Consider the following 16,977-nt stretch of genomic DNA (forward strand, 5'->3'; position numbering starts at 1 on the left):
GACTGTCTTCATTCCTTGTGACTGATTGCTGCTTTCTTCCCTTCCTTCCTCCAGTAATTAGAGAAGCAAAGAACAAGTCGGGAAACTTTTCTGGTTTACTCCTTTTCTTACAGAGGGAAATTGTGTGTGCTTAGAGGGGAAAAGGGTAGTTCCCTAGATACAGGCTTAGCAACACTTATTCAAAAGTCATTCAGGGAACCAGCTGTGAACTGGGAGAAAAGTAGCCCTAACTGGAAATTCATCTGATGAGAAGGAAGGGGGGGAGGTTCAAGTTCTATTAGAGAACAATTTGGCAGAAAACTCAGTTTCTTCTCTCGTTTTCCTGAGTACGTCTTTCGTTAAGACTTCAGACTGTTAGGATCAAGGAGAGACTTTTGAGGTTTTCTTCTGCTTGAACTCTTTCACTGAATTTGCTTTCGAGAACTGAGTTTTGTACAACAGTGAACATGCTCCCTTATGGCTTTGCTCCTATTACAATGAATTCATTTCCTGCTTGGCATGTCAAAATTATAAAATCCTCTCAGTAAGGTGTTATTTTTATGCATGTAGAATTTATATATTCCCTTCCAGAAAACATTTTCCAGGCTACCCATTTTTCTTCAGTGAAGAGACCCACTGAAGTTAGGCAAATTTTCCTGAGTGAGCTTATTACCATGCTTCTAGATACATCCCTAGTTCTCATCTGTGTTTTGAGACCAGCTCCTCATCTCTATCAGTCAAGTAAAGCTGCTAGAAGATACGAAGTCTTTACAGGGCAGGGCATGTGCTTTAATTATTTTTAGTTTTAAACTGTATAATTTGATATACAAGCTACACAGCTGTCTGACTACACCACTATGAGTATCGTAGAAGAGCTGTCAATCTGAAGGAAGGGGCTCAGCTTTGCTTAGGAGATCAACAATCCATGGTCATTGTGGTGACTTGAATTTTTAAATATGTAGGAATACCAGTTCCTCAGAGTGCTCCTCTGCCTCCAAACAAAAAACCCCAGCAGCCATACATCTGGGGGAAGAGGGACATCAAAGGGGTTCTCATTCCCCTTTTAGGACTCCCTGTGTCGTTTACTGCTTTGGGCATCATTGCAGTGAATGATGAAGCACTGTCTGGCTCCGAATATACAGGTGTGTCTGTTCCAAGGTGTGCCATAATTGTATTTCCTTTTCCTGTTCTTTGTTTTAGTGAACTTCTGCAAGATTTGGAAAACTGTGAAAATGATCCTGTGGCTATAGCAGACTGTTTTGTTTCCAAGGTAAGTGGCTACTGCTGGAGTCTGCAGCGCAACACCAGTTGCAGAGGGATATGAGGGAATGGGATTAATTTATTAGCTTTTGAGACCTAATTCTGACAGCTTGTGTAATTTCAACCAAGAAAAGTTAGGAAATCCATGGAAAGGAAGGAATTTCTCTTAATAGGTGATACGGATATGCCTCTGATTTGCAATTTTAAAAATCAAGAAAAAGGTGTTATTTTCTTCAATAAGTATATCTGAATTGGTGGAGCTGTTGATCTAGAGTTCATTTTTAGATCTTTTTTTGTGGAGTGTTACAGGGATTCTTTTTTTTCCTTCTCTTAATATAGGTGATCAAGTGGTACTCCAGTTATGCCTTATCAGCTTAAAAACAACTAGAGAATACAACTTGGCTGTGTTTTTAGAAAAGGCACTAACCTTAATGTACTTGTGGCCATATTGTTTTCTGGGATGCATTTTTTCCTGAATTCAGCAGCCATACCTTTAATTTTCTTTTTAAAGGGGATGACCCGAAGTCTAACCTTACGATTAAAATCTCATTCTCTCTGAAATACTTTCTGAACATTGATCTGACATCATTATTCTGTTGGGCAATTCTGAAGCCAAAAAAATATGGAGAAAGAGAAGTTGTTAGGTGCGGGAGAAATACAGGGAACTAAAGTAAGTGTCCTTCATTGTAGGGAACCGGAGAGCCTGTCAGGGAGAAGGGGAATGGCTATAAGGGGTAGGACAACAAGAGATTACATAATTTGGGCTACAGATTACTCTAGCTCACTGCAGACTTCACCAGAGAACCTACATATACCTTGAATCTGTAGAGCCGAAACGTGTTAAGAAATAATGCAATCTTCGTGGTACTTCTAGGGGAAGAGGAGAGGAAGAGGGAGCATGTAGTTGTTTAAATTTGGATAATCTCTCTATAGGTGTGTTTACCTTTTTCCATTTAAAACAAAACAATAAAAAACCCTAAAAAACCCCAAAACAAACCAAAAAGCCAAAGCCTGTCATGTTTTATACTTTGTCCTGAACTCACTATTGCCAGCACCAAGCATTCAGTGTCATAGGTGTAACACGAGGATTTAGGATTAACTGGGCCACCCTCTCATGGTTGTCCAGTAATTTGTTTGGCACTGTTGTGACACAATGGATTTTATTGTAAAGGGGAGTGAGGATACCAGCTTAGTGCTGCTGTTTCTTCAGATCACTTGCTTGAGCTGAGTTTGAGAAAGCTGTTATTTATCTAGTGATTGATCTTTTGTAAGCACTGAAAGATTTTAGTGTTGGCACCACTAGCACAAAAGTAGGATCTATTTTTGCTCCGTTGCAATGGGGTTTGTGGTATGTTGTTATTGCTCCAAATATCCTGTATTGAATGGAAGGGGAAAGAATGGGATAAGGTCAAGTGCAAAGTTCTGCTTCTGGAATGGAATAACCCCATTTGCACGCTGGGTCTGCCTGACTAGGAAACAGCTTAGCAAAAAAGGATCTGGGGTCCTGGCAGACAAGAAGTTGAGCACAAGTCAGCACAGCGCCCACGCAGTGGAGGCCAATTGTGAGGCCTTCAGATATTTATAGATAACGCAGCACATTTTGGAGCTGGTAGATTTTTCTGCTGTATTGTTTGCGTACGACTGGGTCCACTGGGACTACTCCTGGATGGGACATGAAACAGACATGGTACAAGTGGTAACAGCAAGTCCAAGAAAAAGTTGTGCTCTCATTCATATTGGCCAACTGAAAGGTTTCTGGTAGACTTTCTGGCTATTAGTTCCAAAATCCATGTGCATATCATTGCTTGTGCTTTTTGTTCTCTTCTCAAATGCTTTTAACATTTGTATTATTGGCAGGCAACTGCCTGATGGCTCAGAAATTGCTAGAGATTGCAGTCCCAACAAGCATTTTTTAGCTTCATCCAGACAAGTGCAAACACTTTAAAGGAAAATCAAACAATATAAAAATACCCCACAGTTCTTATTTTGGCTGTGAAGTTGTCATTACAGAAACTGATGACTGTCTTAACAGACTCCAGTTGTCCATTCTTAGTTGCTTGTATCTTCTCTGCATTGAGTAGTGGAAATAAAACTGCCTTTTTTGGCAGTACGCAGTCCTTAAGTCCTACAGGTCTTTGGCCATTTATTGTTCGATTGCTTCAAGTGTGCTAGATCTTCACTGTGTGTTAAGCACTTCATGCTGAAGTCATCGCTCACAGCCTTAGCTAATGGATGTAGCTCTGCTGGAGCTTCTTTAATGCTTCCAGTGGAACTGTGCTTAGGTTACATGAGCTCTGGCTCTAGTGCCATTTTTTTTCAACTGGCTGTTTCAGCTGTGAATACTGTAGTTGCTGGGAATTTAAACATATAGTTAAGTTTTCACTTTGGTGCTGTATTTACTTTCTGCATTTCATTAAGCTCAGTAACTGCATAAAGTAATAGCCATTTCTTTCTTTGGGACTTGTGAAATTACAAAGTTGATTTGTGTGTGTAACAGAACAGTTATGGTTAGAGTAACTCTGGAGCTTGTTGGAACTAAAATGTTTGATATTTGTAAAAACATTAAGCTCTAGGGAGCTTAAGTTTTTAAGGTCTAGTTTTGGACTGTATTTGATAGACTGTTTCTTTGAACTTGACTTTGTTGTTTGGTTTTGCTCAATAAAATTTCTTGTACAGTGTATTATACTTCCCTCACACAATCATACGTCTCTGTGTTTCCAGTGTATAACTTTCATACTTGAGTAGTAAACAGCCTTGCAGCTTTTACTTTTAAGGGAAATACAGTAAGGATTATCAAGTTACATTAGCGCACTTTGGACAAAGGCTCATAATTGTGTATTTGAATCTTTACCTTAATATTTGTTGTGCTGAGTACCCGAAATAAATAGCTCCTAAAATAGCTCTTCTTCACTGAAAGAGTGATCAGGCATTGGAACAGGCTGCCCAGGGAAGAGGTGGAGTCACCATCCCTGGAGGGGTTCAAGAAACGTGTAGATGTGGTGCTTAGGGACATGGTTTAGTGAGTTAGGTGGTGTGGGTTGACGATTGGACTTGATGATCCTTGAGGTCTTTTCCAACCTTAATGATTCTATGAAATGGCAGCTTTTATTTGTTAACAGACCTCAGCAAGATGTCATTAGTGTGAACTAACCAGTAACATAAAACTCACTAACAGATAAAATAACCATGCAAAGCTATGACTTTATGATCTAAATAACAACTTACAACATTGTATTAAATCCTTCTGCTTCCAGACATTTTAGTTAATAACTCACAGGCAAATAGACGCCAATCCAGAAAAGCACACTTTATAAAAACCTATGGTCCAGTCATGAACCTTTCTGCCCCAAGATGCAGATGGTGTGGATGGATATTTGTTTAAACAGTGTGGGATGACCACTGCACAGAAATAACCTGCTGCTGGGGGTAGTTTAATTCTTAAATTCTTCTTAATCTAGAAGAACTGTATTAACTCTAGTACATTAAGTGTTTTGGAGACATTTTGCTGGTAACTGTAATCGGAGGCTGATAAAAGGGCTCCAGTGCAAGCTTAGCTGTAGCTTAATTATTCACATAAAAGATTGTTTATAAGTTTTCTTGCCAACTCAGTCTTTCATTTTTATAGTAATGATGCCAACATTAATTAGGAGATTGACTTCAGTATTCTACACGTTTACATTTAAGTGAGTTGTTGTGAAGGAGAGCTTAATTCTGGCAAGTCGCTCTTCTCACTCAGCACCCCAGAAATTCAGAACATATGTTTTCTGAAGGACACACCAACAGCTTAACCAAGGGGAAAGGAAGAATTACTCTAATCTAGCATCTCATTAATGAAGAGGAGATCCAGGCAATTGGCTTCAGTTTATACTCTGACTCAGCTCATTTTCTCAGTCTCCGTTTTCTTTTAAAGTGCCTTTTATAGCTGTAAAAAAGCACAGTGCACCAAGAGTTGAGAGAAGTTTGGGGATGTAGCCACGTGCTTGGCTCTTCACACCATGTGGTGGAGACGTGCAGTGAATTGATTCAGCAGCGGGGGACAAGCTAAGTATAGCTGGGATCTGCTTGGGCTTGGCTTTGCTCGTGAGGGGGTGACTTGTGGTCAGCATATTGGTGAACTCTCAGCTTGGGTCTCAGTTTTTGCACCCTCTACCACAACAGATTTGGGCCCCCAGATTAAAAATTATTTCTGGAATGATTCCAGTCTCCCTGCAGAGATCACTTTTAATCTAGTTCGAAGACACTTAGGCTTTGCTTGTGAGGGGGTGACTTGTGGTCAGCATGGGTGAACTCTCAGCTTGGGTCTCAGTTTTTGCACCCTCTACCACAACAGATTTGGGCCCCCAGATTAAAAATTATTTCTGGAATGATTCCAGTCTCCCTGCAGAGATCACTTTTAATCTAGTTCGAAGACACTTAAGGTGAACAAAACAGCTTTAAAGCTGAGTAAGCTTAAGATTGTCCAAAGAAATACTGATGAGCGTAGCTGGCGTTTTGTTTGCGGTGTGAAAGTATTGAGAGAACTATATTAAAGCCGTCCTAGTCCTGGTTTTCCTGTTGCTTCTGAACATAGTTCACAGCATCGGCTTCAGCCTGCTTGGCTTGCGCCTTGATATGCTCCCAGTAATGCAGTGCTCTCTCTGGGTAGTCTGCTGTGAAGTAGAGAAAACCAACTGGGTGTGTGAACTAGAAGTCCCTTCTTGGACTGTGCAGAGGTGCGGGGTAACCAGGCAGGCGGTGGGAGAACGGCCGTCCTGAGCTGTGCGGCTTCCTTAGGCTGAGGAAGAGTCTCTCCTGGAAGTGGCTCTCTTGGCCGCTCTCCCAATGCGTTCACGTGAATCCTGCTGGTGCCCAGGCAAGGCATATGATGGTGATTCACACCAGCTTCGTAAGTTTGTATGCATATCAACAATCTCATTCTGGATTCTGGAGGCAAAATACATGTAATTGACCTTCTACTGGCATTGTGCTCGCATAGTTCAGTAAAACCAAATGCTCTCAGTAAAAGGAAATGATCTCTGATGGTTTCGTGTGATGAAATGAGCTGTGGCGCAATGAAGCGAGTACACATGTAAGGGCAGTATGAAATTTGGTGTCATGTCTGTTCAGAAAGCAGGGAACTTAAAGTTTCTAGAGGTTGAGGGCATGAGAAATGCCTTTTTTTTTTTTTATATACAAGTTTGTTCCATTTAATATCTAGACTAAAATTCTTTCAAAACAAAAAATCCTATGGAAAGTAGTTTTAAGCTTATGTAAAAGCCTAAACCAAACAAAAAAAAAATCAAAAACCAAAATAAAGAGGGAGAGTGTGAAAAGGCTGCTGGGGATTTCAGACTTGCTTTTGATTTTGTGGGGAATGTGCACTCAGTCCACTCTGAAACCCTGAAGTGTTTGGCCTTGTTTGTTTTACCGATAATGCTTTCATTTGTTAAAATTTCACAACAGATAGTCTTTTCCTTTTTTTTTTTTTTTTTGAAAGCAGAACAATCATGACTACATTTTTGAGCAGAATTTATAAATAAAAATAAATTGGCACAAAATGTTCTGCACTTTGCTTATGAAATAGTTCTATAAATTGCATTATTCTGTGAAAGTAACCTTGGGAGTATGTTATAATTTATACCAAAAGCCCCTGAACGAAAGGCTTGTATTGATATATGCATATATAAAACAAATCACCTATTTTCATCATACTGAATTTCATCCTAATGCTCTCTCTTAAGCACCCTAACTTATTGCGAGTGCTTGCTAGTTTGGTAGTCATTGCTGCAGAAAATTACACAGTGTATATCTGCAATGCTCTGAGGTTTGTTAAATCTTCATTATGAGCAGCAAGGGTTTGGAGCTGTGGCCGGAAGCCCCAAGCGTGGACATGGACAGGCTATGACACGAGCTCCCTGTCTGGGTGTGGACACAGGGCGTATGTACACCACCGTAAAAACTAGCTGCAACAGCAAAATTAGTCCAAGCATGAAAAATCAAGCTATATCGTTTAACTGTATATGTACCAAGACTACATCTAGTTGGTTGGTTTCTAAGCAAAGAGCAGTTTAATAAGCTTACAGCCCATTAGTGAGTAAATGGGGATCACAGTCCCCTAGAGAAACATTGATTAGAAGTTTGCTTGAGTTATTCATGTTTTTAGAACAGTTAATATTGAAATCCAGCAAGAAATACTGGAATGAATTGCGGTGACTTGTACTCATATGGCGTAGTACCTCACTTTATATGGGGTCTTTATGAATCACAGCTCACTGGAAAAATGAGTGGCATGATGTGCTTTACCTCTGTGAGAGGGAGAAGGGAGCCGTGCTCTTGGAAATGGGGAAGGGGTACTGCCTGAGCTGGCTCTTTCTGATGAATAGCCAAAAAAAACCCCCCAACAACAAGAAACAAAAGCCAGAGCCTGTGCCAGCCCTCTCCCCTGGTGGTGTTGCTCCTCAGAGCACCGTTGCCTTCTCTGAAGGCAGATACTTGGTCTCGCTGTTCACCAGCGACTGTCCCTCGTGGAGCACAGCTGTTGTGCTGTGGAATGCCAGAGTCCATTCTGAAGATGCTTCGAGTGGAAACTGGGGTCTTGTTCACTATGACAAGATAGCTTTTTATTGGTCTCGGGCTCAGGAAAGAACAACTAAATTACTTTAGGAGCACTTTGCAGTTCTGCAGTGCTTTCATAGTCTTTAGGGCTTCAGCAAGCTGCGGAAATGCCATATTATTTGGGATAGAAGTTGGTAGGTGGATGTGAATTTAAAGCACGTGGGAAGATTTCTGGAAACCTGTTCTCGCATTGAATTAAATAATGATTATTAAGAAAAAAATCTTAGGCCAAGGAGGAAAGAAATGAAACTCAGCTTGTGCTCTGAGAAGCTTGTCAGTATTAAGCGTGGGTAATTTCACTGTGACAGGCAAGTGCGGAAACCCACCTAAATCTAGTTGCAACTTGTTTGGATAATAACTGCCTGCTTTCACAGAGTCATCATTTACTTAAAAACAAAACAAAGCCAAAAAAACAAAAAACAAAAAAACCCAAAACTTTTGTGGCTTCAAATTTTCATGCTTCAACTGGGCTCAAATGTAAAAGTATTTATAGTTGTTTGAAAATTGCACATCAAACATAACCTGCAAAATTTACTTCTCCCAGTAGGCAGGTGTGTGGTTTAGCACACACAAAACTAGGTATGTGCAAGTCTGTTGTTTGAAGAGTGTATATGTGTTGCTGTTTTTCATGTATGTTTGCGGGTGGGGGGGGGGTTGTGGTTGTTTGTTTTTTTTTTTTTTTTTTAATAAGATGCATAGATTGTCACAAAGGCCCTTGGAGGCTCTTTTGCAAAGCTGCTTGCTTTATCTCTGTGTAGGTTTTCTTGGTTTTTCCTTCAAGTACAGGAAAAATCTTCAAAAAAGGAAAAATCAAATTCAGTTGGTAGGTCTATGGTAGTGTTAGGACTATCACAGTGAACTCATTGATCAGGAACGGTAGGAGGTGTTGTCTTGGTGTCATCATCTTTATCTTGTACATGTGATAGATGCTAGTCTGACAAAATCTGACTATGTGTAAACCTTTCCTTCCCGTGCAGAGTGAAGATTTCCACATATATACACAGTACTGCACCAACTACCCAAGGTAGGAATACTGGGTTCCCTTTCTTCTTTTGTACCTTGGCCTGTAGGTGTAATGTAAGTTACACTCCGTAAAAAAAAATAATTAAAAAAAAAAAATCATGCCCTCCCACACCCCCCAGTTGGAGGCAGGGGCAAGGACTTAACTTTTTTCCTAACTAAAAATAATGATTAAAAAGACTCAACAAACAAACCAAACCCAACAAAAAATGAAGGATACTCATCTGAAGTTTTATTTTGACCTCTTTTGTCATTCATTGCTATTATCCTTCTTTAGCAAATGATGTCTTATTCTGCAGTGCTCCAAATATGTGTTTCCCAATAAGAGAGAACAGTTGCACGTCAAAGGAAAACATAACTGAATATACAAGATAACTTAAAACAAAAAATCAAACAGCAGTTATTAGATTAGGAACCTGCTGCCCACTTTTACAGGGAAGGAAACAAACAGTTCTTGACTTTACCTACAGACTTACAGAGACAGTGTGTCTTAAAGCGATGTATTGATGTTTCCAGGTCGGTGGCTGTGTTGACAGAGTGCATGAGGAACAAAACGCTGGCCAAGTTCTTCAGAGAGCGGCAGGAAGCGCTGCAGCATTCTCTGCCCCTCGGCTCCTATCTCTTGAAACCTGTCCAGCGCATCCTCAAGTACCACCTGCTTTTGCACGTAAGCACCCATGAGAAATGAATTTTGCTTAGGGCTGCTGCATGTCAAACTTCCTGCCTCCGATACAAGACTTGATGTTAGAAAGGTTCTGGGTGTCTCTAGACGCTCTTTCTTTTGGGGTTGTATGGAGATGAAGATTTTTTCTGTCTTTGTCGTTTCAGAGCATGTGCATATATTTGGAGTGGGGAATTTACTGTAATTGTTTCAGACACATTGAATCGGTCTGTGCATCCAAATAATTACCTTTCTAAAACTGGTCTGTAATTCTGAAGTTGTTTGGAAGATTCATGAGACCCCACCTGGAGTACTGCATCCAGCTCTGGAGTCCTCAGCACAGGAAAGACATGGACTGTTGGGGCAAGTTCAGAGGAAGGCCACAAAGATGGTCAGAGGGCTGGAGCACCTCCCATACAAGGACAGGCTGAGAGAGTTGGGGTTGTTCAGCCTGGAGAAGAGAAGGCTCCAGGGAGACCTTAAAGCAGCCTCTCAGTACTGAAAGGGGGCTACAGGAGAGATGGGGAGGGACTCTTTTTCAGGGGGTGGAGTGATAGGATGAGGGGTAATGGTTTTAAGCTGAAAGAGGGCAGATCTAGGTTAGATATTGAGAAGGAATTTTTCACTGTGAGTGTGGTGAGGCACTGGAGCAGGTTGCCCAGAGAAGCTGTAGATGCCCCATCCCTGGAGGGGTTCAAGGCCAGGCTGGATGAGGCTTTGAGCAACCTGGGCTAGAGGAAGGTGTCCCTGCCCATGGCAGGGGGTTGGAACTCGATGATCTTTAAGGTCCTTTCCAACCCAAACCATTCTATGGTTCTATGATTCTTGTCATGATGAAACACTGTTGTACACATTTATTGTTCCAATGAAAAATATCATTCTTCCACATGTTGCAATGCTGGAGGTGGTTGAAAGAATAAATAAATATATATAAACACCCCGACTGGTAAGATTTTTGTGGAGAGGAATGACTGAGGAAGTGGGAACTCTTTCCATATTTAGTGAGTTGAGTTAAGCAAGTTTCGGAAATTCCTGCTTTATTGTTAACATTTTCCACATATGTTTCCTATTAGAAAGTCATGTTCTAGTGAAGTGTAAATACACTGATTCTTATTTAAAATGTCTGGTGCTTTTCTCCTCTCCAACTGTAAAGCAATGCCTGGTGTAATTCCATCAGGGTTTTGTAAGTGTGTAGATATGTTCTGCATTTTAAGAAAGCTATTAAATCCTGTCTAAAAAGGTCTCCTGTCAGCGTGCCGTGCTCTCTTTCTGTGCCTCTCTGCTCACATCAGCTGCTGCAAGTATAGTCACTGCTAAACTGACCGTAAAGGCTTGGCTTTGTTAGTTATCTTGTGTTAATCAAATTGATACCGACATCCACTAGTGACAAAAGCAGGAACATTGCACCTGGGTGATCACAATGCAAAAACAAAGTAGTACAGATAAAAACATAGTATTGCGTCTGGCTGGGAAAATTTGTTTAGAAATAACAGGACTTTTTTTTCCATCTCTCTTAGGAAATAGAAAACCACCTTGACAAGGACACTGAGGGCTATGATGTGGTGTTGGATGCCATAGATACGATGCAGAGGGTGGCGTGGCATATAAATGACATGAAGAGGAAACATGAACATGCCATCAGGCTCCAAGTGAGTTCGCAAAGCGATTTTGTGGGTGTTTGTGAGCTGTTTTTGTCAATGTACGTGCCATTAACATTTTTTAGTTTATCTTTTCTTTTAATCTTTGTCAGTCATAATTTAGTCTCCTGTTGAGTGTGCCTGTGGCTGTTTGATCTTACAGACCATGGTCATAGCTGCTGCAGGAAAATCTTGGACAACTCTGCCCTACAAGCGGCATCCTGTAAAGCATTTATTTTGCAGTAATATGGAACTTAAGATAATTTTTCTTTCTTCCTTTCCCTCAATTGTACAGCACTGCTGTACAACCCTAGGGCATGGCTTTGTTCAGAAATCCTGTGGTTTCCAATTTCTCCCCTTTGTGCTGATTAATTTTGTTTTGAGGCATTTCTTCTGCTGCTTCTTGTTTAAGTACTTTCCTCTTGGGCTTTTGAAGACTCGTTATCAGTTGCTTTGTGAAAAGTATAAACCTAGAAATATGATAGTTAGAAAAAGGCTAACTTTGCTTTGGATGAAGCATTTTTGAAGAGAAAACAAAAGCTACACCCTAAGTAACTTTTGGCACCAAGAGCAAGCTATTTTGTAGATGTTTTACAGAATAGTCATTCTGTTTCAAACTTCCCCATGAATTACATTACATTTTCATCATCAGTATTTATATTGCTTTAAGAAAATCGGGGGGATTTTTTTAGTTTATAAAAGGCAGTAATAGGCTTATACCATTCTAGAATCTCTCTTATTATTCTTTATCTCTTTTTTCTTTTTAACATAAATGGTACTTACTGGCCCTCATTTTTGTGGGGTTTTTTTTGTTGTTTGTGTAGAGAGAATAGGGTTACATTTGATAATGTCTTGCCTGGAGCAGTGTAACCTTTGCCACACATTGCTGGAAATGCATGTTAGTGACTTACCAACAGTCTGCTATAAATCTGAGTTATGATAACCTGTAATATTTGGCAATAAAGAGTGTTAAATGCTTTTGGAAAAGTGGGGGGGTTTCAATTTTTTTTTATTAATTTATTGAGCTCAGCTGGCAAATGTACGGGGTTGTGGGAAATGTTTATGTTCATACTTACCCTTCTAAAAAGTAAAATCTGTTTTTCCAGCCATAAGGATAGGTCTTCTGTGGGCTATCAGTCTGACTGCTATTCAGTCTGTAATGCAGCATGTACTGTGACAGCAGTTCCTGTGCAGCCTCCCTCAACACTGGTGGACGTGATACCAGTGCTTATTTACAAGTTCCTAGAGAGACCCGATAAAATGCAATTTTTTTCATTTGTTTAATTTTTTTTTTTTCCTGTAACATTCTTGTATATAATCCAAAGTGTGCTGCTTTGGGGTTTTCTTCCTGTGAATGTTCAAGGCTGCATTTGTGCATCAAATATACTGAGATGTTTTCTAGCTGAATACTGTATTGAAGTGTAATGTCCTAGAGAGACCAGCCTAGGATGAGGAAATCTGCCCCTGCTTTGCTAATGCTGCCAGGTTTAAAGTTTAATGGACATTTTTACAGAATTCGCTCCTTAAGTTTTAGTCTGGTCTTACAATTTGCTGTACCATTCTTAAGTGCTATTACGTTACCAGTATCAGAAAAAACAAGTAACTGAAGAAAACAAGAATAGCCATAGCTAAGCAACACAGACTTGTGAAGACGTTCTTAGATGTTTCTCCAGTTTTTTTTTCTTAAGTAATAAATAAGGTGAAAAATATCTATGGTATGTGTACAAATCATTAAAAATACAAATAAATCTCAATCTTCAAATCATCAGTTGACCAAATCACTTCTGGTCCACTGGTTGTCTGAGAAACATCTCTTCAGTCTGGACATCTCACAGAGGTGTCTTCTGTGATGGGCCTACAGGACATAGAGATGGCATTATAATTAATCCAGCGGAGGACCCCACAACTTCAGGAGGATACACAGGGTGAGAGGGAAATGTTGAGAGAGATTGGATAGGGACATAGAGGGAAGAGGGGAGCAGGCACAAGAAAGACTGATGGCTGAATTTACAGACCGTTCTCCATCTCTGAGAGCATGGCGAGATGGGGTTGTGTTCTTTCCCAGCAGACTGCCCTGGAGAGCTCAGGACTTTTAGCTGAGCTCATGCAGAGGTAACCTGTACTCAGGAGGATGTGTTTTACTCTGGGCTTAGCAATAAGCATCCAAGCACCTGGCTGCAATGTTGCACGTAGTGTAGCAACCTCAGTACCAGTGTATGGTGACTTTACACTGTTGGATGAATGGTGAACTTCATACAGGAGGGTGGGAATGGCCTCAGCAGTTCTTGTTTGAATCTTTATAATGAACGTTGGTTGTTCTTCTTTGATCTGTTGCAGGAGATACAGAGCTTGCTCACTAACTGGAAAGGGCCAGATCTCACGAGTTACGGGGAGCTGGTGTTAGAAGGAACATTTCGCATTCAGCGAGCCAAAAATGAGCGCACGTTGTTCCTCTTTGACAAGCTGCTGCTAATTACAAAAAAGAGAGATGAGATGTTTGTGTACAAAGCTCACATACTGGTATGTTGTAAAGCAGGTGGTAGTGTCCTGACTAGGTCCCCCTGAAACTCCTCCATGACTCACATGGTTGCCTCTCTGTTGCAGTGTGGAAATCTCATGCTTGTTGAAGTAATACCAAAAGAACCACTTAGCTTTAGCGTCTTCCACTACAAAAATCCCAAGATGCAACATACTGTCCAGGTATGACAGAAGCCTCCCTAGATGCCCTCGCTGATGACTGTGTGCTGTTCCTGAGCCTGCGTATTGCAGTAATGCATTTACTCATGGTGCTACAATTCTTTTTTTTTAATCAGGCAAAGTCACAGCAAGAGAAGCGCCTTTGGATTCTTCATCTGAAGAGGTTAATTCTAGAAAATCATCCTGCTAAAATTCCTGCCAAGGTAAAAATTAAGAAAAACCTACCCCCTCCTTGTATGTGCATTTAACCTAAAGCAGTCTTGTTAGTTGCAAGATGTATGGCAATTTACAGAAAGTTTAGACTCCAGGACAAAAATTAACATGTTGTCTCCCTATGTCTTTAAAAATTCCTCAAAATTAGTGGGAAAGTTCCACTAAAAGCATCTACTGATCTTGGTACAGGAATAGAATTTACCTGGGTTAGTGGCATTGCTGTCCACATTAGGATTTGCCCGCTAAGACATGAGGAACAGAGATGCACTGTCAGGAAGCTCCACTGTAAGAGCATGCCTTGGCTTGATACTGCCTGTCTGCACAACACCGTGGAACACTAATTGCAGCATGTGTAGACACTACCAAGCTAGTTTTAATCTATTTTGGTTAGGTATCACAGCAGTGAAGCCATTAGCAGCATGTGCTTCACTTTACAAGTACACACACCCATCCTGAACCCTGCATCCTTCACTGGGACCTCTGGGCCCTTTTTGGTAAGATAGCTAGCAAGCCTTGTGCCAGAGAAAATGAGGCACTGATAGGATGGTTTTTTTCCTACTGAGTTTGACTGCTTTTTTTTTTTTTTTTCAGTATTAGTTTCACTGACTTTTTTTTTCATGGAGTTTTGTGCTGTAATGGCGAAAAAATGTTACCTGTGATGGACGTACACAATGCTGTGTTAACTCTTATTTTCAACAATTCAACAAAAAGAGAATTATGGGAGGAAAAAAGCCCTAGCAGTTGCTATTACTTATTTTCCTCTTATCTATCTTTTGACAGAGCTTATCGAAGGTATAATGTTTGTACTAGTATCCATGCTTACAATGTAAATACTCGTTGCAGTTTATTAGGTTGTAAAAAGAAATATTACAGCATGATCTCAGCTTTTGTAAGAAGATTTTTTTCTTACTTCTTATTGGATTTTTTTATCTGTGGAAAAAACATGCAACCAAAAATATAATGTCATTTTCTGCTCAGAGAAATAATTTCACTTGAGAAAGCAAAAGTCTAACCAAATAAATCTCTGAGGTTATCTGCACTCTTTTTTTTTTTTTTTTTTTTTAACAAACTCGTAGTTGCTATTTATGAGACTTCTCTCTGCCCAGATTTTGGAGGATTTAATAGTAGTCCACCTGTGACGCCTGGTGGAAGATTACCGAACTGCACTTGTAGAAGGGCAAGCAGGTTATGTAGGCTGTTTTATTTTAGTTTCTTTTCTTGCTTATTGGCTGATTTACTTGATGAAATATCCAGATTATTTTTCCTATTAAAAAAGTGACAAATTTTAAGCAGTCGTGAGACACTTTTTTTCCTGGCTCAGTCTTAAACCAAGTTATGATTTATTTTGTTTAATAGCCGTTCCTCAAGGAAACTCTTAAAGGAAGCGAGGTCGATAGTGCTTTCTGCGCCAACATCTTCAGAGTTGAAAAATAATAAAGGAGTTAAACTCTTTGATTTTTAGGTAGGAAAAGTTCTGTGAATCACAAAAAACCCCTTGTGATTCCCAGATAATAGGGACAGTTTTGTGCTAATCTCAGCAACATGGAGAGGCATAGCAACTCCAAATTCTGGGACTTGGAGAGAGATCTCTGGAGGTTTGTGTCTCCATGGAAGAGACCCATGTGTGCAGCATGATCTCAGCACAGCATAGTCCCTACCTGTGAAGCCAAAGTAGTTTTTAGGGTCAGATGTGCCATCACTACGTCCTCGAGTAACACGTCACACCAGTGGGTGCCGTAGGTCTGTGCTCCCCCACTGGTGCTGCCAGGAGGGCAGGTGGGCACGCAGGGAGGAGCTGCCGCGTGCAGGGAACAACAGGGTTTGGTGTGAAGCCCTGAAGGTAAACTTGGCTAAACTTCTGCCAGTAAAATTCTTCTTCACATACGTAGTGTGTCTAGCACACAGAGAAAGAAAGAAAATAGTGCTGCTAACCATATTTATCAGTTCAAAACTAAACTTGCTTTTGTTTACATATAAACTCACTACTATCTGATGTAATTTGTCCTCCTACTTATAGTTTAGCTTTTTCATTTGTTATTTTTTCTCTTTCAGGCCAAGCAGGCAATTCTAGAAATGGATGCCATACGTAAGTTGGTTATTTTTCACTCTTGTTCTTTAATATTGAATAAAACCATCTTCAGAAGTTTGGCTTTAACTGTTGGTTTCATCTGAGATGGAAGAAGGCCAGGCTTATGTTTCTTGAGTTATGACCTTGCTGGAAAAACCAAAATTGGGTGCAGATCCTGTGGAGCTCTGTAGGCATGGGGCTGACTGATCTGCAACCAACAAATTATGTCTCATGATGAGCAAGCAAGAGGCAGATTAGACCTTCTGTAAACACTGGCTGCTCTCTTCTGCTTATTCCATGCTGACTAAACATATGCTCTTTCCTGGTTTGTGGCATAAGCTCCTTCTGGCTAGGACCCACTGAAGGGCTAGCAATGAGCAAACACAGCTTGAAATATGTAGCCGTGTTGTGACTTGTTCCTGCTGGCAAACCTGCAGCTGGAGGCCAGTGAGGGCAGCTGCCAGCTGTTCACTGTGCTCGGCCTCTCCGCAAGTGGAGGGAGGGAGCCCAGTGCCCCGGCGGCAGCAGCGCGGCTGGCTGCTCTGGCTGTCCTCCATCACCCTGCGCTCCAGTTAGCACAGCAGCTGCTCTCCTGGCTACAGCATCAAGCAACTGCACCCGCAGAACAACCTCGGGAAAACCCGTACTGGGACCTAGCAGGCTTGTGCTTGTGCCTGGAGCGTTTACCTGTGAGTGTCCCAGGAGCTAGAGAGTGCAAGTGATGCTGCTGTCTGCTCCCTGGGTGCAGTCCCATCTGTGCTGTCCCTGCTGCTGCATCTTCTGCTTGCTGCCTTTGCTGGTGCATGTTGCGTTAACTCTTCATGTTGCCAGTGAACCCTAGCAGTGTA

At 40.9% G+C, this 16,977-nt stretch overlaps 1 protein-coding gene across 1 annotated transcript in view; it reads left to right on the plus strand.

The window, feature by feature from the left end:
• Window positions 1–16,977, plus strand: part of LOC104461818 (pleckstrin homology domain-containing family G member 1-like) — a gene marked incomplete at both ends in the record, with an annotated part of 42,633 nt that overhangs the window by 23,841 nt on the left and 1,815 nt on the right. The window contains 8 exons of the mRNA XM_010073537.1: window positions 1,180–1,249; window positions 8,811–8,857; window positions 9,370–9,520; window positions 11,032–11,163; window positions 13,489–13,671; window positions 13,756–13,851; window positions 13,965–14,051; window positions 16,114–16,147. Of these exons, the coding sequence (XP_010071839.1) occupies window positions 1,180–1,249; window positions 8,811–8,857; window positions 9,370–9,520; window positions 11,032–11,163; window positions 13,489–13,671; window positions 13,756–13,851; window positions 13,965–14,051; window positions 16,114–16,147 (800 nt within the window). The remainder of the gene's footprint in view (window positions 1–1,179; window positions 1,250–8,810; window positions 8,858–9,369; window positions 9,521–11,031; window positions 11,164–13,488; window positions 13,672–13,755; window positions 13,852–13,964; window positions 14,052–16,113; window positions 16,148–16,977) is intronic.

This window comes from Pterocles gutturalis, unplaced genomic scaffold (assembly GCF_000699245.1).
Source record: "Pterocles gutturalis isolate BGI_N339 unplaced genomic scaffold, ASM69924v1 scaffold21857, whole genome shotgun sequence".
In the NCBI taxonomy this organism is placed as follows: domain Eukaryota; kingdom Metazoa; phylum Chordata; class Aves; order Pterocliformes; family Pteroclidae; genus Pterocles; species Pterocles gutturalis.